The sequence below is a fragment of the Micromys minutus genome (assembly GCF_963924665.1).
Source record: "Micromys minutus genome assembly, chromosome: 1".
Lineage (NCBI taxonomy): Eukaryota > Metazoa > Chordata > Mammalia > Rodentia > Muridae > Micromys > Micromys minutus.
In genome coordinates this window covers 109,945,774-109,970,573 of record NC_137969.1, presented here as the reverse complement: position 1 = coordinate 109,970,573, position 24,800 = coordinate 109,945,774, and the positions used below count along the sequence as shown (strand labels likewise).

The following is a 24,800-nucleotide window of genomic DNA, read 5'->3' as shown; positions in this document are numbered from 1 at the left end:
AATCTACTCCTAGGCACCTCACTCAATGCCATTACACATGGTACTCTTTCTCAGTCTCCAGCTGGTTTCCTGAATATCCTCTCACTTTCCGATTAAGAACAACAAAGGTGTGCTATTGCCTACAGAGTTCAGAATTGGTATCAAGGCTGTCTCATACCCAAGTCCATTCTTACTTCTGTCAGGTTCCATTACAATCCCCTGAAGTCCCAGGAATACTGAGCTATCCTAATGCTTCTGCCAAAGACCATAACAGATGCACACTCTTCCTGAGACTACCTTGGCCATTTACCACCTTCTGTGGTATTTTCCCCCAACAAGTCTCTCAATTTTTACTAATGTTAAATAACATATACTATTTCCTTAATATGTATATTTTCTTGAGTCAGAACTACCCCTCAGATCCCCCATACATGATCTCAATCTTTATTCAATATAGACTGCTTTAATCTAAAGTTTTTTTGCATAATGACTCTTTACCCTACCCCACTGTACTTTTCAAATACTAACCTGGATGCGTTTCCTGAATTTCTACTGTGTTGAGAAAGCCCATGAGGAAGTGTAAGTAAGACAACAGTGAAAAGGTAACACTGCTTAGGCTCACTGAACATGAACCATAAGATGTAACCAACAAACACGTAAAGCTGATAACCATGCTGCTTACTTCCGTGGCTTTCTCTTTGCTCACACCTTCCTCTGTGAGCACTCGTTTATTGAGAACAGCCAACTGAAATTAGGAGGAGCCCTTCTAATTTTGTTTTTGAAATCGGTGAATATGTACACATCTGAATGTGAGTTTGTGCACTTGAATGAATACCTGAGAAGGCCAGAAGAGGGTGCTGAAATCCATGGAACTGGAGTTACAAGGCCCTTGTGGGCGGCTGCTAGGACTGAAGTGGGGACCTCTACAAGGGCAGTACGTGCTCTAACTGCAGAGCCATAGCTCTAGCCGCAGCCCCTCTATTATTTTTCCTTTAATTTTCTCAATGCTAGATAGGAAACTTTCTTTTCTACTTTTCATAAAAATAGCTTTTAAAGCCAGGCAGTGGTGGTACAAACCTTTAGTCTCAGTGCTCAGGGCAAATGTCTCTGAGTTTGAGGCCAGCCTGGCCTACAGTGAGTTCCAGGACAGCACAAGGCTGCATTGAGAAACCTTGTCTTGAAAAACAAAACAAAAACAAAAACAAAAAAAAAAAAGCAAAACAAAAAGCCTTAAGTCCATAAGCATAAAAGGAACACTTTAAGGATATAAGAGGCAGAGAAACTGACGTATAGAACAAAGACTAAAAAAAACTGCCAATTCTAGAATCACTGTCAAACAGTGGTATCAATATTTTGCTCGAAGAGTTAAAAATATAATATACGTGAGTTATAACTAAAATTTTTCAAATAAAATGTTATTATCTCTCACATTTTGAATTAGCAGTTTTCCTACTACATCTGTGTCTATTAGCATGCATAATTTAAAACTTGAATGAAATTCCTGAGCTAAAATTCTATTCATAAGATAAAATTATTCTTAGAAATCTCTCACAGGGCTGGAGAGATGGCTCAGTGGTTAAGAGCACTGGCTGCTCTTCCAGAGGTCCTGAGTTCAATTCCCAGCAACCACATGGTGGCTCACAATCATCTGTAATGAGATTGGGTGCCCTCTTCTGGTATGTATGAAGACAGCTACAGTGTACTCATATTAATAAAAATTAATTTAAAAAATTAAAAAAAAAGAAACCTCTTACCAGGCACTGATTAATCATAAAAACAAAGTAAGGATATACTTTTAATATGCCTCCTAAAAAATGGTCATGTACATAATTTTAGCCTTGTTATGAAATGTGCTCAAACTTTATTTTTTAATTAAAAAAATTGACAGGTTACCAATCAGATAAATTGCCCTTATAAATTATGTTTATTTTTATGAATAACCATAAAAATCATGCTTACTTTAAATAAAAAACTAAATCAGAAAAGTAAACATTCTCTCATGCAATAAAACAACTTTCCTTTAAGCCTTATTTTCTAGGCAGAAGAACAAAATGTCCACCACAGTCACAGTCCTCATTTTCCTCGGCAGGCCTAGTACAGTGCAGAGGGAAGAGTCAGAGCAGTTCTCACACACTCGACAGACACTCAAACACCAGATCCTCTGTTCTTTGTCATCCGTCCAAAGAGGCAACCACACTAACCTTGTCATTCCATCTGCTAGAAAACTAAGACCCTGGATTCAAATTTTACCTGTCCTGTTCCTACGTAAATACAGGTCAAAGAAAATTCTACTTAAAGTGACATAAACAGATGAGCTCACAACTCTTCAAGGAAACTGCAGAGCAGTGAGATAACTCAACATACGCTGCAGCAGGACTGCTTCTCAAATGCATTCTGCTAGGCTGGAGATGCTACAGCTAAGAGGTTACTTAGGCAGTATGGTTCTGTTTATGTGCCATTTTAGAAGTGGCAGAAGTAGAGACAGAAAAGCATTCATTTCTTCACTCACTTCGGTGCTAGCTTTAGAATATTCCCTCCCCAAAATCAGCAGTATGCAAGGGCATATGCACCATCAGTACCCTGATCAAAATGTAAGGTGACACATTATTTTTGGAGGCAGTCACACACACACACACACACACACACACACACACACACACACACACACACACACACACACACACACACACGTTACCCTGAATTTAGGACTTAAAAACTGATTAGCTAGACTGGTAAAGAGGAAGTGAGAACCAGAAGCTAACTCTAGGGGCAAGGAAGGGGCAACTATAAAAAACCAGAAACCTACGAAACATGTGCAGTCAGAGTGACAAGTAGCTTATAGATGAAGGGGCAGAAAAGAATTAAGAATCGCTAGGAAAGCCAGACATCATTACAACAGTTAAACAAACAAAAACAACAACAACAAAACCCAATGAGAACAAGGAGAAGGACAAAGTAATACTGCTGTATGTGTATGAAAATGCCACAATGCTTTGTATACTTTATCAAAATTATCTTTAAAGAAGTGGAAAAAATAAAAAAGCAAAACTCCTAACAACACACAGAGGCAGATCAAGAGGAATACTCACTGTTGGTGGAAAGACACCTTAATTTGGCTACTTTAGCTATTTTGTTCCTGTACATTTACCCAAGTGGAATAAAAACTTAATTTACAGAAAACTTTGCACATATAAATGTTGGTACTGGTTATATTTGTAATTGTGGAAAGTTATCCTTCAATTAGGGAGTGAGCTAACATACTGGTTTGATCATCTATACCCTCAGCAATTAAAAGGACTGTTCTCCAAAATATTCAGCAACAAGATGAATCTCTTATTAACTATGCAGAGCAAATGCTGGCAGACTTAGAAAGCTACCAATTCGGATTTCATTTATGTGCCATTCTAGAAGCATCAAAGGTATAGGAAAAAAACCCACCAGTGGTTGCCAGGCTAGAGATGGGAAAGAGCCATCTACCAAGGGACAGAATGACGGAATAGTCTACTCGTTAATCATAGTGGTTATGAATGCACATTATTTGTAAAACTTCACAGTTCTCTGTACTACAAGGGTTAAACATAAAAGGAAAAGGATGAGAAATCCTAGCTATAAACAGATGAGAACTGTCATGTCATAAATGACTGGTAAAAAGTTTTATATTTTATCCCTAAAGCATATGTTTCAAATGATTTTAAGGAAGAGCCAAGTCAGGTCTGTCTGAGAAAGATACTGTTAACAGTTACAAATAGGGAACACCTAGGAAGCAATTGCCAACCACCATGGGAACTCCAGAGATAAACTACCAAGACCCAACTAAGGGAGACGCAGTGGAGACAACAAGGATAAAAATTAGAAATCCTCAAGTTTATGCCAACAGTGGAAGCAGTAAGCTAACTGGTTCTGAGAAAAGCATTTCAAACAGGCTAAATTTAATGGCTGTGGAACACCCAATTGCAAACATATTGGTATTTGGATCTGACTGGAGCTCAAGGGGATATACATGACATAAAATTAGATTTAAGAATCAGGGTATTTGTAGCCATGCACATATAAGGTTGAAATCCTTCATAGATGGGAGACATAGAATGAAAGCTTTAGAGAACTCTGACAATCATCATAAGTAATACTAGCACTATGGGGCTGAATAAACAAGTTGAATATACAACCATAGAGTTAGGCTTTCTCTTGGAAATCTCTGGTTTTAGGTTTGATTTGATCACCTTGGTTAATAGGCAATAAGACCTTCAACATAGGCCAAGTTTTCCCATCTGCTTTTGGTACTGCTGGTATTGAGTCCAACAAAGTGAAGAAGAATGTATTGTACACTTACTTTTTGTTAATTAAACACAGAAAGGTCAACAAGAGAAATTAAAAATTAATTAATTAATTTTAAAAAACACATGTCAACTTACCTAAAGAGTCCAATATCTTGGTAGCTGGACAAATGACCCTATGGTTGTTTAAAAGGCTCTCTAATATGACTTTAGAGAATTAGTTCTTAACTAGAGACATGCAACAAAATTCCCTGTGGACCTTTCTCAAAACACCTACATCATTCCTAAAGCTCTATTTCCAAAAATCCTGATTAAAACTATTTTGGTTAAGGCCCAAACTGTATTTTGATCGTCCCATAGGTAACTCTAATGTACATATATCATAAGGGTAGTAAACCAAAGTTGATTCCACAATCAGAGTTTTCACTCTGAAGCTTCCATACCACACACTAACCTCCCTCCTCTAGGAAGCTCTGAATCAAGAACACACAAGCATCTACTTTCCAAGTAATAACTCAAATCCTAAACCCAAACCTTTTAAGATACCTAACAAGCCACTTACTGGTTTTGGGTAAGCCAGTTTTAGAAGGTCTAGCTCAGAAAAATGAATCACTCTTGCTTATACCTCAACCCTCAGTAATAATGCCCCTACCAGAAAGACTGTTAGAGTCATGCTCAAGCTTTAGTTCAACTAGTAGTTAGTTAACCAGAGCTGGAACCAATATGCTGTACTGTAATAGTCTATTTTTCCAAAACCAAAATTTTCAGGATTATAACTTTCCAATTATAACATATACATGTATGAATCACTTCAAATGTAATTATCCAGAAATAGAAATAGTTATGCCAACCAAAATTTACACTTACCCATCTCTTCCCTTACTGACAATTTTTACTTCAAAATAATAAATCCCACAGGCTGCTGGTATTGGATGCGTGGCTCTAACAGATGCTGCATCTTTGGGGGTTTTACCATGACCTGCATGTGAAAAAGAACAAATCACAATTCAAGAAAATAAGGTACTTAAATGAAATTTAATTTCTACTATCATCATTTCAAGTAACTGAAGACATAATGAAACATTTACCATTACAACAAGCCCAATATGAAAAACAGCTCAAGCTGTCCAAAGAACTCTCCCTATTCTCACTGGTTGTATTAAGAGTTCAGAATTTGTCCAGGCAGTGGGGGCATACACCTTTAATCCTGGAAGGCAGAGGCAGGCAGATCTCTTGAGTTCAAGGCCAGCCTGGTCTACAGAGTAAGTTCTAGAACAGCCAGCACTACACAGAAAAACCCTGTCTCAAAAAACAAAAAAGAATCTGAACACACTGTGCCTGGAAGCAGCTCTTAGTGAAAATTAAATTTCTGGGCTTGTTTTAAAGATTATTTTTTTAAAGTTGCTTTTTTGTATGAGTGTTTGCCTGCATGTGTGTATGTGTGCCAGCTATGTGCCTGCTGTCGAAGGCCAGAGCAGCTGTTGAATCCCTTGGAACTGCAGTTATAGGCTATTGTGAAGTTGCCATGTGGGTACTAGGAATCAAACCCAAGTCCTTTGCAAGAACTAGGTTACATTTAAATTATTCTGGATGGGAAGAACATGAAATAATGATCTTAATTTTATCAGATCTAAATCTGCATTTAATTTGTAACATTCCTATACATTCTTCTGCAAAATGGACCACTTTTTAAACTGGAGATAGTTGTATGATTGCATAATTTTAATAAACTACAGTAATAGGCACAACTCATTAAGAATTTATAATCTGTTATTTGGTATAGTCTTAGAATTTCTGAATAGAGGCTGACCCCTAATTCTTGAGTCAGAATAGTTATAGAAAAGTACAGCTCTGCACTTTTTAAGAAATGATAAAGCACAATGCTACTGTTAACATCGTAGACCACCTGTTGAGTAATGGTTTTTCAACTCTCTAAACTTGCCATTCCTCATCTGTAATCCCACAGCTTCCATTATTCACAAACACCTTACTTTATTATTATTATTACTAATTATTAACTCCTCCAAGATTAAATTATCCTGAAAGCTAAAGTGAGCAAAAATGATCATGTGGGAAAAAATGTCCTTAAGATTACAAAGGAGCAGCTAGAGAAGAGGCCAGCAGTGAAGAGCACACACCTGCTCTTGCAGAGGACAGAGACTCACATAGATACTTACAGACACACCCATATATACCTAAAAACCAAAATATAAAGTTTTTTAAAAACTACAAAAGAACAGGCAGTACTTGGCAATAACCCATCAGAAATACTCAGAATGTGAGTCAGATCTCCACCCCACCCCCAGGACTGCTTGAGAGATACTCTCTCCCACTATGTAAGTGTTATAGGTAGGGATGTGTCACACAGTACAAAACTGTCATTCACCATCCTTCATGGACAGTAGGGTTCTCCATTTCCAATTCACCACAGTTGCTCTAAAACTAAATACTGCTTTCAAATAAAAAATTCTATCTTATAACATACAATACACACAAATGAGGAATGACTCTTAGCATTCACTTTATCAAATTACTAACATACACCTCATCATATAAATAGCTATGTTTATCATTGCAATGCCAATTTCTACATACATGTTCACTGGCTCAAAAGAAACTGAACTTGGTGGATTCAGTTTGACTACTCCTTTTTTACACTGCTGTTGGTGGTAACAGGGATCAAAGCAGGGTCTAATACAAGTTTCAATTCCTTCCTATTAACATTAAAACCAATTTTCTTATTTTTGTATGCTTGTGTGGTATATATGTATAAGGGGAATGTGTATGTACCACAACATACACATGGTGGTCAGAGGACAACATCCAGGACTCAGTTTTCCCTTTCTACTGTGAGTCCTAAGGACTGAACTCAGCTTATCTGACTTGCACTAAGCCATTTCACCAGCCCACCATAAAAACTTGATAAAGGCAAAAGGCTTGGCCCTATGACCAGAGAGGGCCAATGACGTCAGCTAGGAAGGCAAAAATGAAAGCAGCAAAATGTAGCCTTCCCCTTCCACAGCCCAATGATTTTAGCATATGTAGGTAACACATTTACACTGAGCTGAGCAGAAAAAATAACTGCACAAATATGCAAAAATAGTCACGTGTGTGTGTGTATTTATGGGGTGCATATGTGAGGGTGTGTACATGCATGTGAAGGCCAGAGATCGCCTCAAGGATTGTTCCAAAGGTAACACCAGCCTTTTGAGAAGGAGACTCATTAGTTTGGAATTCAACAGAACAGAATATACACTGGTTGGCTCTGTATCCTCAGGACTGGGATGGCAAGTGCATGCCACCATCCATGCAGCAGGCTTTTAAAAAAAAAGTGTGTCCTGAGGATCACACTCAAGCCCTCATGCTTGTGTAGTATGCACTTTACCACCTGAGTCACCTATTTCAACACTAATACACACAATCACTACTTAATAAACAGACACTTACTAAACTGCAGTAACAATGGAAAAGTTTCTCAGTTAAAAAATATATTTAAATAATGAGTTCATCTATCATGCAATACTCATACAAATTAATGCACATTTAAAAATGAGACAGTCATAGTTGGGCCTCCTCCCTATGAGTTGTTGGCCAGCAAGGCCTCTATAACCCTAAAACAATTATTTGCCATTGCTTTTAATTGCCTATCAAAACTAAATGGCTAAGACTATTGCTGAAGACAAGCCTTAGTTATAGCACATAGAGACAGCAAGCTGGAACTGAGCTGGAAACTTCCTCCCTATTGTTCATAGTCCCAAAAGGTTCTATGCAGGCTGCTGGGGGAACAGTAGTTGCCATCTTCCTCAACAGTGAACTCTGTATGTTGCTCTAGTACTGACCTGTCAGGCACTTTGTGCCTAGTGGTGAAATAAATAGTAGTGGCACGATCAACCCCACTTTTGATTGGAGGTCTACTCATACCTGGTTCTAGAGACCTGGCCAAAAGCCCATGGCTGAGAAGAACACAGGCTCTAGTGGGGAAACTACTACTATTATTTTGCTAACTAGACCATGATGTACCTGTAAATTGGTTCTAAGTTTTTATGTTTATGCCCATAGACTAGTGCTGCTGTCAGCTTTGGTCAAGTATTGAGAATAAGTGACCACTGAATGCTCAACCCTAATGGAAATCTCATTATCTTCTCCAAGGCTCAAAGAACATCACAGAAAAGATATGGAAAGTATGCTAAGAGCTAGAAAAAGGAGTAGACTATAATGAAACTGTTGTGTTCCAAACAGGGCATAGCATACAGGATTATCTGCACAAGCTTGGGTCTGTCAACACTTCCATACGAAGGATCTACATGTCATTAATGGTTATCAGGTAAAGGAGAGGCATTTTTCTTCAAACGTGAACTGATAAGATGGTAAATAACCCATAACGTAAGCTGTGTAAAAAGCAACCCTAATGGAACTCACTGGGGTACACACACGTGCACACACACACCAACACACACACTAACGGGGGCAGGTGGCAAAAGGGGTATTAGTTGGAAGAAGAAAGAGAGGTTATTGGGAGTAAGACAGGGAGAAGAAAACTCTGACTATACATTCTAATTGAAATTCTAAATCAATTTATTATTGGGTTTTTGTAGTAAACAATAAATTTAGCAGTGACCAAAACTTATTTTAATTTACCAAAAATTTTATTTTAACAAAGAAAAAAAGTTTCAGGTAGTGTCCACAAATTCTAGATGTAATCTCAAGATATACTTAAATAACAGTTAACATTATCTAGTACTATAAGAAAAGCACTGTTTTGAGTAAATTGTATTTAGTAACTCATTTAATATTCAAAACACTCCAATGAAGAAGTACTATGCAGCCTCACTTCACAACAGAGAAAACAAAGTGAGAGAAACCATGTCCATTTTAGAACCCTGATGATTTGGGGTCCTAAAACCAGGATATATACTGCAATTTAAATTCAAGAAGCCAGATCCAGCAAGAGCTCTGACACTACATAAGATTATGGACACCAAGAATTGATTTCTGGGAATTACTCCACCTCTATCCCAATCTATTCTTCCTACTTCAAGGCAGAAGGAAATGAGAATGAATCCTGGAAGGTACACAACTTCTCAGCACAATGGTACTTTGGTATGGAATTTTCTCATTAAACATTTGAAACATAGGCATTATCTATTATTAATTTTTAAAATGAAATTTTTACAGAGATGATATGTATTCTAAATTGGTAGATTTGTGTTAAATCTATGCAAATTAAAATCCCATATATGTTTTCACTTTGTAAAATACCTATCAGTTCTTCACAATCTTACATATTTTTAAAACCCTTTTATATGCTTTTCTAAAACACTATAGAAAAGTTCTGTAAGTGTGAAAATTAAAATGATTTGATTCATTATTACATTTAAAAGTTACAGGAGGCCTGGGAAGTATAGCTCAATGGTAAAGCATTTGCCTAACATGCATAGTGCTCTAAACCAATGGTTTTCAACCTTCCTAATGCTATTCATCATGTGGTGACCCTCAACCATAAAATTATTTTGTTGCTACTTTATAACTGTAATTATGCTACTGTTATGAATTATGGTGTAAATATCTGATATTCGACCCCTGTGAAGGGTTCTTCTACACACCCATAGCAGTCTCAACCCACAGGTTTAGAACCATTGTTCTAGGCCAATCCCTAGTTCCATTAAAAACAAATAGAATTTAGGAGGTGATGGGGGTGTGATTCAGTTTGTAGAGCACATCCCTAGCATGTTCAAGGTCCTACATTCAATTCCTAGCACAGGAATAAAGATGTAAATAAACAAAAAAAATAATACAACTTTGAAAAGAATTAGTGCTATCTCTTTGATAAAGTTAATATCAGATACATTAAGCCTGTCTCTAACTATGCTCATCAGATGCAACATTACTGCTTTAAATATGTAGTTTTAAGAAAAAGGAGAGGAGGAAGGAGCCATGCCCAGGAGTACAGGTTTGTCATCTCACTGAGACAGGAGGATGAAAATTCAGTTGTCTGCTTAGCCTAGAAATTGAATCCAAGTTCAACCTGAACTAACTTGGTGAGATCCTCCCTCAAAATAAAATGTAAAAGGAGGCTGGGGTAGAGTGGTTGCCTATAGACAAGAAAGCCTGACATTGAATTCCTACTGGGGGATGGTATCAAAACAGATAACCTCACTCTTTCTATGAGTATAGCTTCATGAATCTTACTTTTAAAGATTTCTTTTAAATTTTTTATAAATGTATGAGAACAGGGGGATGTGTCATGTATGTAAGCACACATACACCACAGGTCACATATGGAGGGTCAGAGGATAACTTTTTAAGAGTCATTCTTTCCTTCCACTTTTATGTAGGTTCCAGGGACCTACCTCTGGTCTTCAGGCTTTATATCAAGTGCTTTTACCTACTGAGCCTTTATGCTGATTCCCAGTTTTAAATCTTCTTGAGACTGAGTCTTACTATGTAGCTCTAGCTGTCCTGAATCTCACTATATATACAGACCAGGCTAACCTCAAACTAGAAATCCACTTGCCTCTGCCTCTCAAGTGCTGGGATTAAAAAGTGCACGACTATACCCTGCTAGATTTAGATCTTTATAACTGCAAAACCCTCAATGCTAATTAGATGTTTATATAACTCCATGAGAAAATCAATGTATTACTTAACTCTACAGCTAGCCAGACTAGCTCTTGTTAAGACTGGAATCAACAGTCTGTTGATTCCACTGAACTGAAAGTTGAATAAAGCTCACTCCTATCTACTCTTCGACATCCAGACAGACAGTTAATACCTTTCCGGAAATAGTAAGTCAGCCTTTCTCGCACAATCCCTTAAGAAATACCACTGAAACATTCCCTCTAGAGCCTCCCCCATTAGCCTAAAAGACATATTGTTGAAAATCTTGCTGGCCCTCCTTCTCTGCTCAGTCATGTTAGCCCTGTTCTAGTTGAGTGTGCTTGCTGCTCCTGTAACTGGAAAGCTGTCCTTCCTCAGGCTGCTCAGGTCCTCCTCACACTTCACTGTAGAGAAACTTTAATCCAACAATATGGCTACTCTGGCATGAGAATCCCATCCAAACATCTTGTAAGTCTCTAAGATCTGGCCAGACACGTCTTGAATTACAGTGTGATCTGGCTGGCATACAGACACACCCTTAGTATACACATTTAATCTCTAACAATGAAGGTAAGGTTAGTTTGTAGAAGGAAGCAACCATGTTTTAAAGTGATTCCTAATTGAAGAATAGACAAAGTGAAGAATCAGAGAAAATTTTCAGTTTTATGCGGACAGTTTTACAAATACCAGTTGCAGAGAGAACAAACTAGACGCAGGTGAAGACAGAACAAGCCAGAGGACGAGAAACTAGAAGATTAGAAGACACTGCCAAACAAAGCTGGTATAAGGCTAAGCAGAGCAATTCAGTCAAGAGCCAAGAGAACAGAGACTGAATCAGTCATCTTGGAAGATCAGACAATACAGAAGTTAGAAGCTTCCAAGCCTGGGTGTGGGGAGCCAAATGCGGACGCCATTACAAGATGGCACTGGCTCCCTCACGGTTTGAGGTAAAAAACTCCATATATAGTAATGCTCTTGTCAGCTAAGACGCTGCACCCTGCTCATGCGCAGTACATAACCTATCTCCGGCCAATCCCGAGGCCTCTGGTGTCAGCAGACTGGTGACAACCAATCATGGCAAGCCCGTATGCGCTTCTCCCTATATAAGCGGACAGCTAGGGTAGTTTGGGCCTCTCGCTTCCTGCTCTCCCCTTCAACCAAGAGGCTCCCACAATAAAGCGTGATCAGAGAAGAATCCTCTGGTGGTGGTCATCTTTCCTCGCTGGTGGAGGAGCGCGCCACACCTAGGCCTAGAAATAATTAGAACAGAGAAATGTTCTGGCGTCAACCCAAGCTGTGTATTTGTACAGCTTTGGTAAGGGTCTCATCTCATCCCTTCATCTGAGGGCATAAAAGTGACGTTTACACTTTAGACCTTGACTAACCTTGTCTGCCTCCAACATCGGCTAACTTCTGACTTGGTCTAGCCTCATTTTTACGCACTCTTCTAGAAACACGTCTCTCTCTTATATGATGCTAGCATGCTAGTACTTATATGTGATTATCATGGGCTTTCTACTCCAAATTAAAGCATACTTTCCTAGACTCACACTCTAGATTCTGGTACCTCCTGCAACCATTCCACCTCAGAAATACTAAATTCTAACCAGGCCTGTTCTGCTACAACAAAACATATTCCTTAAATACAAATTAGTTCACTTGCATTAAATATGGGAATGGTGCTAGCATAATAAATATGCCACTTTTCTATAACACAGCTTTTCTTAATAACTGATAAAATTTTAAAAGCTTAGAAATATACAACAAAGGCCTTGAAGAGAAACAGCTGGGATTCTTACAGAAGTATACCCCTACAGTGCACAGCATTTCAGAACTACTAAGCATGCTACAATGTTAAGGGCCATAAGGATAACACCATAAGGATAACATGGTAAGGGCCACGGGTTAGAGATGCTGATAAGGTTTCCTCTGAGTACAAATCCACCCATCTCACTTCCAGCACACATGTACAACAGTATGAGAAGCTAAAAGTTTGAGAATCGGCATAAGAAAATTAGCCCACAATCCCTGAGGATAGACTTTTATCAACTAGAGTTCAGGAAATAGTTTGGGGTTTGCTTTGCTTATACTTAGACTCCATTGGTTTCCAAAGTTACTGAAGTCAACACTTTCCCCCTCTTCCCTAAGTTTATTTCAAACATGTGTTATCCAGTTAAGATTATTTTATCAAGCCAGGCAGAGTGTTTTTCATCAGCAATCATAGCATTCAGGAGGTAGAGGCAGAGAATCAGGAGTTCAAAGTTGTTTTCAGCTACATAGTGAGTTCAAGGCCAGCCTGGGCTATATAAGACCCTATCACAGTGGTTCTCAACCTTCCCAATGCTATGACCCTTTAATACCCTTTCTTCATGTTGTGGTGACCTTCAACCATAAAATCATTTCATTGCTACTTCATAACTCTAATTTTTCTACAGTTATATCTGATATACAGGAAATCTGATGGGTTGCAACCCACCAGTTAAGAACCACTGCCCTACCAGAAAGAATAAGAAAGAAGTGAGTGGTGGTGGAAGATGGGAGAGGAAAATGAAAGGGGGTGGAAAGAACCTAGACTATTTTGTCAAACTGGGTCTGGTACTGTTGGCCTGTCACCCTGGCTACCCAGAGTATTCAAGGAAGAGGCTTGCAAAATCAATGACTACTACTCAGGCAACTTATATAGACCTTGTCTCAAAACAAAAATTAAAACAGGCTAGGGATATAGCACAGTGGTAAGCCATTTATCCAGAATGCACTGAAACTCTAATAAAAAGTAAATCACGGGCTGAGGAGATGGCTCAGTGGTTAAGAGCACTACTGCTCTTACAGAGGTCATGAGTTCAAATCTCAGCAACCACATGATGGCTCACAACCATTTGTAATGAGATCTGATGCCCTCTTCTGGTGTGTCTGAAGACAATTACAGTATACATGCGCACACACACACACATACACACACATATATAATCTTTAAAAAAAAAAAAGCACATTCTGCATTCTACCCTAGCATTTTTGCCTGTGTCCTAAATGATTTAATTTGTGTTCATCATGGGTCTTAGTATTTTGATGTGCCTAAGACAAAGTACCACGTATTAACAACTACAGTACCAAACAAAACATTCTCACTGTCCTAAAAATACCCTCCATGCTTAATCTATTTGACCCCATTCCTTGAATGACCACTCCTTTTATTGTCTCTACCATTTTGCCCTAATTCATCCTTTTAGACAGGTGCCTTCACTTAGGAATATATAGTTCAAATTCATACATGTCTGCTTGACCTGATGGCTCATTTCATTAGTCATTGATAATATCCCATGAAATCAAACTTCTGTCTCTTGATCCCATCACCAATTACTGAAAGGTATCTTGGTTGCTACCAATCTTTAAAGACCATAAGGAAACCTGCTGCAAATACCGACGAGCAGGCAGAGGTGTAGCTCAGTTAAAGACTTGCCTCCAATGCCCAATTTGGAGGGACAAAATTAGTTTAGATTCAAGCTTCTGTGAGGTTGAAGTAAGAACATACTTGGGGATACAGCTGCTGGGAGGTAGGGTAAAAATATATTTGGCTTTGTTAGAAACTGCCAAACTAGTTCCAAAGTGGCTGTATCATTCTATATCCCCACTAACAATAATTTGAGTTCCTGTTGTTAGGCATCCTCAGCAGCAACTGGCACAATGTCAGGCTATATCGATAAAGTTTAGCCACTCTAATACATATTTCCTTTTTTTAAAAGGCTTTTTTCATTTCAATTAAACAGGTCAAGCACTTACACCATGAAGCAGGAAGCAGGATCTAAGGCTGCAGTCAGCCACATGCAATCCTGGCACAAATGCCAGTGGGGACTGGAGTAGGCTTGTAGGTCATTAGAACTATGATAGGTACAGTGTCACAAAGCTCCACACTCCCAAGTAACTACCCCAGCCCCAGGCTTCCAGAGTCCTATTATTTCTAACACACAGCTGTGTGGAAACGGGGTTTTCTCAGCAATGCACCTGTGGCACTAGAGCAGCAATGCCTGTTGTCTTCTTAAACAAGACTTCTCTTTTAAACTTTATCTAACTCTCTGAATCTTTCCTTAGGATTTTTCCCCTCTTCAAGGACAAGCTTACACGAGACTCTCTTACAAGACCCCAAATGCCCTTCATAAGCCTATCCTTCCACTACCCCTACAAGCAAAGCCTAGGCCAGGGCCTTTCCTCGGGATCATAGTCACCTTCCCGGCAGTCAGCCTCTGCTGGAAAGTCTAACCATGTGGCAAATGTGGCACACTGTGAACTCAGAACACCACCTGCCCTTTCCCAGGGCTACCTATAATATGTTGAGAAATCTTCAGTCAACCTGTTTCAATTATCCTAAAAGGCTAAAACACATCTTCTTCATTGACAGTAAGCTTTTAAATTCAGCGAGCCTATTTTGTGAAGAAAAATGGGAGACCATTAGATGTGGTCATAGTCAGCTTTCTAAGAGAGGAGAGAAGAAACTCTCCAAGACCAACCAACCCTCTGGGCTCTGAAAACACGCCTCCTGGCCTTTACCCCAGCAGCCCTCTAGCTAATTATCTTCAGTTAATGTTGTTTTAATTTCACCTCAACCTTTATATCCCCACAATGTACACATTTTTCTAACAAAGTCCTGTACCTATATTATAAACCACTGTGAGTGTTATATTAAGGTTGGTAGTGAATAATAACTTGAACTAAACTCAGTCTCACACCAGTTAAAATCACTTCAGTTTTACCCAAAAACGAAATTAAGATTGACTTAGAAATGACATAATTGCTGTCACAGTGCTCTCAGATTTTAAGAATTGGTATGTGAGATTTGCACCTACCCTGATGACATCAGAATCTAGCCCTCTGTTAAAATGTAACCTACTATCCATAATTAAAGAGAAAACATTTTTCCATATCCTCTCTACTTGAACCCCTCCCTCCATTTATTAATCTTTTAATCCCTGACACTTGGGTTTTGCTCCCATCATAGAATACAAACTCCTCTCCCTAAGGCTACAATGGCCTTGTTCCAAACCCAGTGATAAACTTTCCTGGCCTATTCAACCACACTCTACTCCATGAGCCTCTTCCTCCTTTCTCATTTCCTCTGCTCAGCTCTTTTGGCACTACTTCTTTTCCACTCATGTTCCTCAAAACAGTTTCTTCTTGGGCCCCATGTGCCTCTTAATGAGGCAGCAAGTGTTCTGCCTCGGCCACGGCTCTTTCTCCTCCCACACACTCAAACACTCAGTTCAACTACCACCTCAAGCTGTGTCCTAAAACTGTGCTAACAGACACCCCTCTTTCCAGGCTTCAGGTGACTAACAGTCGTTTCCCAGGAGGCCGTGCCTCACACCGTCCCTAATGAAGAAAATAGGGCTCAGACTGCGTTGCTTCCATAGTACCTCACATATTACATCACTCAAAACTAAATCAACACAGGTGTTATGGGTTTTGCCTGTGACGTCACAGGTACATGTGTTTGAAATTGGTCCCTTGCTATTAGAACTACCTGGGAAGGTTGTGGGACCTTTAAGAGGTGGCATCCATTGAGCTGGAACAAGTGAGTGGCTGGGTCTGGGTCAGAGGCCACAGCCAAGCTCTCCTTCCAGCCTAACTGCTTCCTGATCCAGTGACATAAGTTACCTCACACTCCAGCTGTGTACTTTCAAAAGTCTGAACAGAAATAAACCAATCCTCCCCTCATATTGCTTCTATCAGTAATTTTTGTCATAGTGATGAGGAAAGTAACTAGTACCCCATCTGAGGTTCACCAACTCACACAGTAACAACCTAGGACAAGTTCTAGCCAATAAACTGAGAAGTAGCTCAGCAGATACCATACTTTACCCAGGACTTCAAACTAGAGGATAAGCCAGTCATAGCTAGGTACAGCCTTGTGAATTTCAACTGCTGAGATCACTTAAAGAACCTTGATTCAAAAACACTTATCCTGCTCCTTCTCTAAGACCCCGTCCCTCTTCAGCATCTCCTGGTTTCAATGAAAAACAAAGATTAAGATTCACATTTCTGAGGCTTGGCATGTGGGCACACACCTTTAACTCTAGCATTCATAAGGATGAGAGGCAGGTGGACCCCTGAGATCAAGGCTAGCCTGGTCTACACAGCAAGTTCCAGGCCAGCCAAGGCTACACTGTGAGAGCCTGTCTCAGAAACAAAAGGTTTCCATTTTCACTTATCCTGGGAGATACTGAAACACTGTGCTAACGTCTTCCAAAATCTATTTGATTCAAGGCTTTAAGAATTCAACAGAACTAGGAACCTAATCCTCCTGATTTCTCTCATTATTCCTCATATGTCAGATATGTCTGCTTCTCTCTACCCCTTCCACTGTCCAAGTTACAGTCTTTAAAGCAACTTTTTTCTAAAGGAATTGGCTATTTTCTTTTCCTTTTTTTTTTTTTTTTTTTTTTTTGGTCTGATACACTTGAATCTATCTTTTAATCAGTTGTGTAGTCTGACAAAAAAAATGAGCCAGGCACTTCCTATTTGAAATCTTCTAACTATTCTCCAGCTCCTACAGAATAAGATCTAAGGCTAATGAATGTTCATTCAATAAGGTCCCTTCATGCTTACAGCTCCAAACACTTAGAGCAATGATTGCCTCCGCCATGCTCTTGATTTTCCTTCCCCCCAACCTAACACCTTACTCTCATCTTTTAAGCTTGACCACTGAGCTTAACTTCTCCAAGAAACTGTAGGTTCTCAACCTTTAGGGGCCAAACTACCCTTTCACAGGGGTCACCTAAGACCATCGGAAAACACATTTACATTATGCGTGTAACAGTAGCAAAATTACAGTTATGAAGTAGCAACTAAAATAATCTTATGGATAGAGTCACAACATGAGGACTGTCTTAGAGGTTAGGATCCTGAGAAGCACTGCAGCCCTTTCCAGGGTCAGCCTGAGCTAACCTATCTTCCACTGCACCCTCTAACATTTGTCTCACTACTTCAATGTATGTTCCTTGAGTTCTGTGAGGTCGAAGACAGCATTTTAATCATCTTTAAGGCCAGAAACCAGTACCAAGTAAACATGTAAAAAGGATTAGGTGAAAACAAGGCATACAACTTACCAGTTTTCTACCCTATAACAGCTGCTCAATTATTGTTATTGCTACTAGTTTTTTTTTCTGAATATAATTAATAAATATAATCAAGGCCAATTTATCAAATTTTAGCAAAGAGATCCAAATGAAAACTTAGCTCATGTTTAATTTCTTTGATTTTCTTGTTTTGATACAAGATCTTGCTCTGAAGACTACGCTGGCCTACAACTCCTGCCTCTACCTCCCACACATGCTGAGATTCCATGCATTTACCACCATGCCCAGTATGAATTCTAATTTCTAACAATCTCTTAAATTGCCCTTTGACAGCATGAGTGTGAGTGTGCATGAATAGGAAACGAGGTGTATTCTTCAATCACTTTTTAGTCTTATTTTATGATCTCACTGAACCCGGAACTGGCTGTCCTCTGGCAGACAACTCCCCAAGATGCACCTGTGTTCATCTGGCCAGCCTCCCCCTGGCCCCAATCACACACCCACACATCCAGGAATTTTGGGCATATACTGACACAACCTTTCTTGTGTGTGGTGGTGATCTACGCTCCTGTCCTCATGCTTGGATAGTAAACACTTTACCCAGTAAGCCATCTCCTCAGCACTCTTGAAATCCTTATCAGACTTTTCTTCTCGTAAGCAAATGTTTAAGACTTGTTCAGACTTCAGGTCAGCCAGACAGCTCACTCTGGATAAGAGTGCTGCTAATGACTTCAATCCCCTAGGACCACCAAGATCAAAGAAGCTGACCCCTGGCCTCCACATGTACATGCGGATAACAGACAACCATACATAAGTCTGCATGCATACACATAAATAAAAAATGTAAGAAGAAAAAAAACTACAAAAAATTTCAGTAATTATATTTAGTAAGGGTTAAAAACTAGTAACTGCTGGGACTTGGGGAGATGGCACAGCAATTCAAGAGAGCTCAGTGCTCTCCCGAGACCCGAGTTTGGCTCTTAGCATCCACACCAAGTGGGTCACAACTGCTAGTAACTCCAGCTCCAAGAGATCCAATGCATTCTTCTGGACACTAGAGCACAGGCACTCAGGCATACATATCTCCCAGACCCCACACCCACTCAAAACAGTATCTGTTTATTGAGATACTGTTAAGGATGCTTCAATTAAAAGGTGTAACTCACCATTTCATCACTTCCTTGTGCTACTAAGTTTCAATTTTCTGGCATTTGTCCTAAGCATTTTAAGGCAGGAGTATCAAAGAGTCCCAACTTTTCTGAAGCATTACTGAATTTCAGTTACCTTTTCCCCTAGTGGGAAATACCTCTAATGTCAAATGTCTTTCAGAAATGGGAGATTAACTCACACAAATGGAAAGATGTATTAAGAAAGAAGCAAAGATCACAAAATTTGCAGACAGCAAAAATTAGGTTTCTTTAATTTTTTTTAAAACTTTACATTTTTGTGTATAAAATATTTATTTTTTGTGTGGAAGTGTTTTTCCTACATGCATGTATGTACTCCTGGGGCCCAAAGAGGACAAAAGAAGCGGGCATCAGATTCCTTGGAACTGTAGTTATGGATGGTTGTAATGCATCATGTGGGTGACAGGAACTAAACCCAAGTCCCTCTGTAAGAAAGTGCTCTTAACAAATGAGCTATCTCTTCAGCCCTCCAAAATTAATTTTCAATAACCCTAGCTAACTTGTGACTTGAAAAATCTAACCTTTAGGTTAGACACACCTTCCCACTTAACTCATCTATTTGTGTCAGATCTATTTGTCTCAGTAAAGCATCCTTATAGTGAGTGAGTGAGGGGGGCTGGGGTGGGAAAGAGTAGTAAGGGATAAAATCGATTAGTGAAGCATTTAGGTTCACCAAACCCAATGTCATATTCATTAAATGTTTCTTTAATATTCATCAAAAATAAAGTTATTAAGTCTAAACCTGTTACTTTAAAAGTTAGTCAATACTGACAATTTTAAAAATAAGAGTGTTATCCCCAAGTGTTTCAATAAAGGATCATAATTCTTGGGAAACAAGTATGAACAATGTTTTTAAAAATTGTTATACAAAGAAATGTAAATGGAATAGTAACTTTTCATATTGAAGAAACAGCAGCACAAGGATACATTACATAAAATATCTACTCTCAATTGACTTTCGTTTTATTATTCACCACCTACATCACTTTTTTTGCTACTGAGTCAAAGTCGCCCATGTATCTAGTGTCCTCTGAAAAGACACAAAGGAAAACCAGCAACAACTTTAAAATGACAATGCTAGATGAAGGTCTGGAAAAGAGACACACTCTTTGTAACATGGGAAAGGGAGACAAAGAGGAGAGAAAGATGGGAAAAGAGATGACAACGACCAATCTGTCCTTCCAGAACTCATGCTCTATGTTTATGAAACAGCGAGGTTTCCAGAAAGTGAATCTCAACGTTACACAACAGAGAGTAATAAAAAAACGCCAACAGAAAGAAAAACTGCAACAATAGTATGACATTCAAGCCCACCACACAAATGCATGTGTCTCTGGCCCAGATGATTAGTTTTACATAAAAGAAGTAAACACAACTAATCAAGGTTAACGACAAAGCTAAATAAGCCATAACCATGGGTCCTAAACTAAAATTCCTTACCGCGTATCCAGCTCCCACATCGCTCAGAAGAGGCCGAGGCCCTCTCTGTAACATACCTGCTATCTCCCTGACTGCTAGCACTCTGAGAAGCTAGGATTCTTTGTTCACTAATCTCCCTACACGCAGTCTCTATCTTCATAAGCTTTTTATTTACTATAAACCACAAGTTTAAAATGATAAAAGTTTTGTCAAATCTAAACAAAAGCATTCTGACAGCCAAAACAGAAGTAAACACTTCATAGCATGGCACTCACTGTTCACACAAATTTAAAAACAAAATTAATAATCCACAAGGAAATCTACAAAATGTCCTAAAAGGAAGAAAACAAAAACTTCAGTATTTTGAAATTTTCAGCCACTTACATCAAGGAACATAACGTTCAAAATAGTACGTACTTCTTTGGATCTATGGTGAGAATAAAAAGGAATGTTCAACAAGGCCCATCTTTGTGTAGATTCTTTGCAGCCAAATCATTCAGCAGATTTCTGTTGCCATACGAGTTTCCAATTAAATAGTAGCCGATTTGTCAAGATTCTCAGCAAACCTGTTCTGAATTCTTTCAGAATCTTACCGCAAGGTTGTTTATATTCTCTACATACATGTCACTAGGATCCAAACCCCCCTCCTTTAGAGCCAATCAAAAGGAGCCTGCTTAGAATGTAAAGGCTCCTCTGCTTCGGATTTAGGGCCTAAAACACAGAATGTGTACAAACTGATACTACTGCATTTTTCTTTATCCCTTCAAAACAACTAAACTTGATGAATGCCACGAATCTGAGCTACAATTCAAACCGTCCCCCGCCCCCCGAAATTTATAATCTATACAAGTAGTTTGCTTAAAGCTTTGTTTTAACCTAAAAAAAGTGGGGATGGGAGAAAGCAGAAGCCTAAGGTGGTTAATTTAACTTTGTTAACTGCAGGTGCAAAATATAAGCCAGTTTTCTTTAAAATGCTAATTGGTATGTTTAAAAAACCCTTGTTTTCAACAAAACTTCATGTAACACCAACCCGGAAACGTAGGGCATTTCCAATCCGGAGTGGGGGGGGGGTTCTGCTCCCCGAAGCAAACAGGGAATCCTGAGGTTCCCCTCCCACCCTCCCAGCTGCTTTCAGTAAGGTGCAATGATGGCCAACTTGGGCCCCTTGTCCTTTTGTCCCCCTAGACAATCTCTGGCCTAATTTGGGACAAATCCTCCACTGATCACGCCTCCCCCCCCCCCTCCTGTGTATCTCTGCTCTCCCTTAATTAGAAATTGTACCTCGGAATCGTGCCTCTCACCCCTGCTGCGTAAGAGGAGATGGCCTGACCCTCCACCTGGAGAACAATGTAACCCAACTCCGGCCCGTAGATTTATCTCGAGGAAATCAGAAGGTGCGATGTGTCTGGTCATCCCGAATTCCCTCAAAGCGTCCTCCTGCTCCGGGCCTAGGAATCCCAGCTCCTTCCCACCTGGGAACCCACTCTCACCTTCCCTCGCCCAGAGCCTCGCCCCGCACTGTCGGATCTCTCCGCGGGACCCCGCGCCCCGTACCTTTGTAGTGCACCCGCAGGTTGTTCTGCGAGAGGCCGATGTAGCTGAACTTGTCCTTCGGGCTCCAGGACCGGGGCAACGGCGTCTCCTGCTCATCCACCGCCGGGTAGAGGCGCTTCAGCCGCCGCTGCAGCTCCTTCTCCTGCTCGTTGAGGGCCGAGTCGCCGTGCGGGAAAGGGGCAGCGGCGCTGCTGCCCGCCGCCAGGCCCGGGACCGGGACGCCTGCGGCCGAGCCGGGGCCCACGGCCAGGCCGGGTGGCGCGGTGGCGGGGGCGGCCGCCGAGGCGGGGGGCGGCGGCGCGGCGGTGGCCGGGGGCGGCGGCGGCGGCGGGTGGAGCAGCAGGGCGGCCGCTGCGGCCCCCAAGCCTCCACTGGGCGAGCTGGCCGGGGAGGAGCCGGCGCTGGCTGCCGCGGGCGCGGGCAGGGCGACTCCGGAGCCCGGGGCCCCGGCGGCGGGCGGCGGCGGCTGCTGTTGCGGCGGCGGAGGCGGCGGCGGCTGCCCGGACATCCCGGCCGCGACTCAGCCTGCGGCACCTCCACTCGTCCCTGCTTCCTCCTGCGCTTCCCGGGGGCGCTGTCGCTGCGGCCGCCGGCACCAGGCGCCCAGAGTCCGCCCGCCCCGGAAGCAGGCGGCGGGCCGCGCGGCCCGGCGGAGCGCGGCGGTTGAGGAGACCGGCCGCGAGCTGGCGGACGGGCGGGCGCGAGGGAGCGTTGGCCGGGTGCTGACGGGCACGCGACTCGGTGGGTCGGCGAGGGGCGCGGGCGGGCTGATGGGCGCGCGGCCCTGGGCGACGCGGTGAAGCGGAGACGCTGCAAGGGCTGAGAGCGGCCGCGGCGGCCGCTGCTCTCGCGGCTGTTTCCCGGCGGGCGAGCGGGCGGCGCGAGACGCTGCGCGCGGGCGGCGCCAGGCAAGGAGGCGGGCCGCGGCGCGAGGGGCGGGCCGGGTGCGCGCGCGGACGGGCTTCTCCGCGGCCTGGGACTCCGCGGCGCGGGCTCGGGCTCGGGCGCGGGCCTCCGGTGGCTGCGGGATCCTCGCGACGGCGACCGGCGGCCTGGCGCGTCTCGTCGCGCCGTCCCCTCAGCCGCCGGGAGCCCGCGGCGCGCCCAGGCGAGAGCAATCGAGCCCTGCTCCGCCTCCGGGAGCTGAGCCCGGGGTTCCTAACGCCTCACCGCTAGCGGGTCAATAAAGGGCCCTTGGAAACCATTTCTGAAGGCGAAGACTCCCGCTTTAAATAGTCACCCTCTCGTTAATTAATTAATTAATTAATGAGGAGTCCTAGTGAACTTAATGGGGCAACAGCCACGTTAGGAATACCAATCAAGACTGGCAGATCGTCAAAGGGCAGGGACGCGAACTGTGTGTGCATTTAGGAAGGGCTTCTGGAGACGTCAAAACATTTTATAAGCTCATTAATTCTCATCATAGGCCTCTTTGTTAGGTAGCAGAGAATTATGCCTATTTTTTTTTTAACATGGAAATATTTACTGAGGTCAGCAGAGTTTTTAAAAACGGGACTTCCTACTTTGCAATTCTCAGTAGAGTAGCTTGGTCAACTCATGTGGCACAATTTACCAAGTGTTGCTCTCTGACCCCACATAGCATTACTATTCTGTTTTCGACACTTCCCTTTGTTTAGCTTACCCTTTCCTTAGCTCGGCAAAAATCAGGCTTCGCTCCGTAAGCTACATGATACAGGTTCAGATACTGTGTTTGCTTCCCGAGATGATATTCTGGCTATTTTTGGACCATATAAGCATGGAATGGTTGGTTGAATAGAGAACTAATTATTTTGTTTTTGAAGTGAATGGGTCAGTGTTGATTTAATTGAAGACTCCCATGGCCATAGCTTCTGGCCAATCATTTCCATCTTAAATTACCTACACTAGTCACTCCATTGTTGGCTAATGAGAAGAGAAATACCCCATAATTCTAACCTCTGCTTTAATTTTTTTTTCCTGCAAATCACAGCATGTTTACATGATGCCATTGAATTTAAAACACACTAAAACTTCCATTTATATTAAAAAGGAGTTCAATGGAAGCCCATGTTCTTCTACATGTTGGTAGCCAAGGTGGACTACCTGGGCTCAAGCCTCATCAAAAGTCCCTGACAGAGTCATTAAGATTTTATTCAAGAAATAGACTATTTTCTGTCAGGACACTTAGAACGTTTTACACATCCTTGGCATTGTTAAGGGATCAGAATCCTCTGAAACCTTGTCAAAGGCTTTTTCTTGGAGACACTGGTTGTCCTCTGGTCATCATTAAAAGATTAATGAAGTGTGAGTAAACATTGTAGAACGGCACATTCCCACATCATCGGAGGCAGAGGACATTTGGGGATATCAGTTTGGTGGATAAGATAACCATACCTTTTGACTTCTCTATCCAAAATATAAAAACCAGATCCAGGAGATGGCTCGGTTGGTAAAGTTTGCTGCACAAGCATAGAAACCTGAGTTCAAGTCCCAAATCTATGTAAAAAGTAGGGTGCAGTGGCCCACACTTGTAATTGCAGAGGAGAGGCAGAGACAAGAGAGTCTGTGGGACCCAATGACAAGCAAATCCGGGTAAATTCCAGGAGAGTAAGAGGCCCTGTTTTAAAAACTAAAATGGAGAGTTCTGAAGAAAAACACCTGAAGCTGACTCTGGCCTGTCTATATCTGAGCTCACACACATATGCCCACACACCCTTACTTAATAAGCAGACAATAAAAAGTAA

The 24,800-nt window shown here is 41.4% G+C and overlaps 1 protein-coding gene across 1 annotated transcript in view; it reads right to left on the bottom strand.

Moving 5' to 3' along the window:
- Positions 1-22,711, bottom strand: part of RANBP9 (RAN binding protein 9) — a 71,472-nt gene extending 48,761 nt beyond the window's left edge. Inside the window, exons 1-2 of the mRNA XM_080928446.1 lie at positions 22,078-22,711; positions 5,121-5,232 (exon numbers count right to left, since the gene is read on the bottom strand). Of these exons, the coding sequence (XP_080784572.1) occupies positions 5,121-5,232; positions 22,078-22,585 (620 nt within the window). The 5' untranslated portion in view covers positions 22,586-22,711. The remainder of the gene's footprint in view (positions 1-5,120; positions 5,233-22,077) is intronic.
- Positions 22,712-24,800: the final 2,089 nt, after the last annotated feature.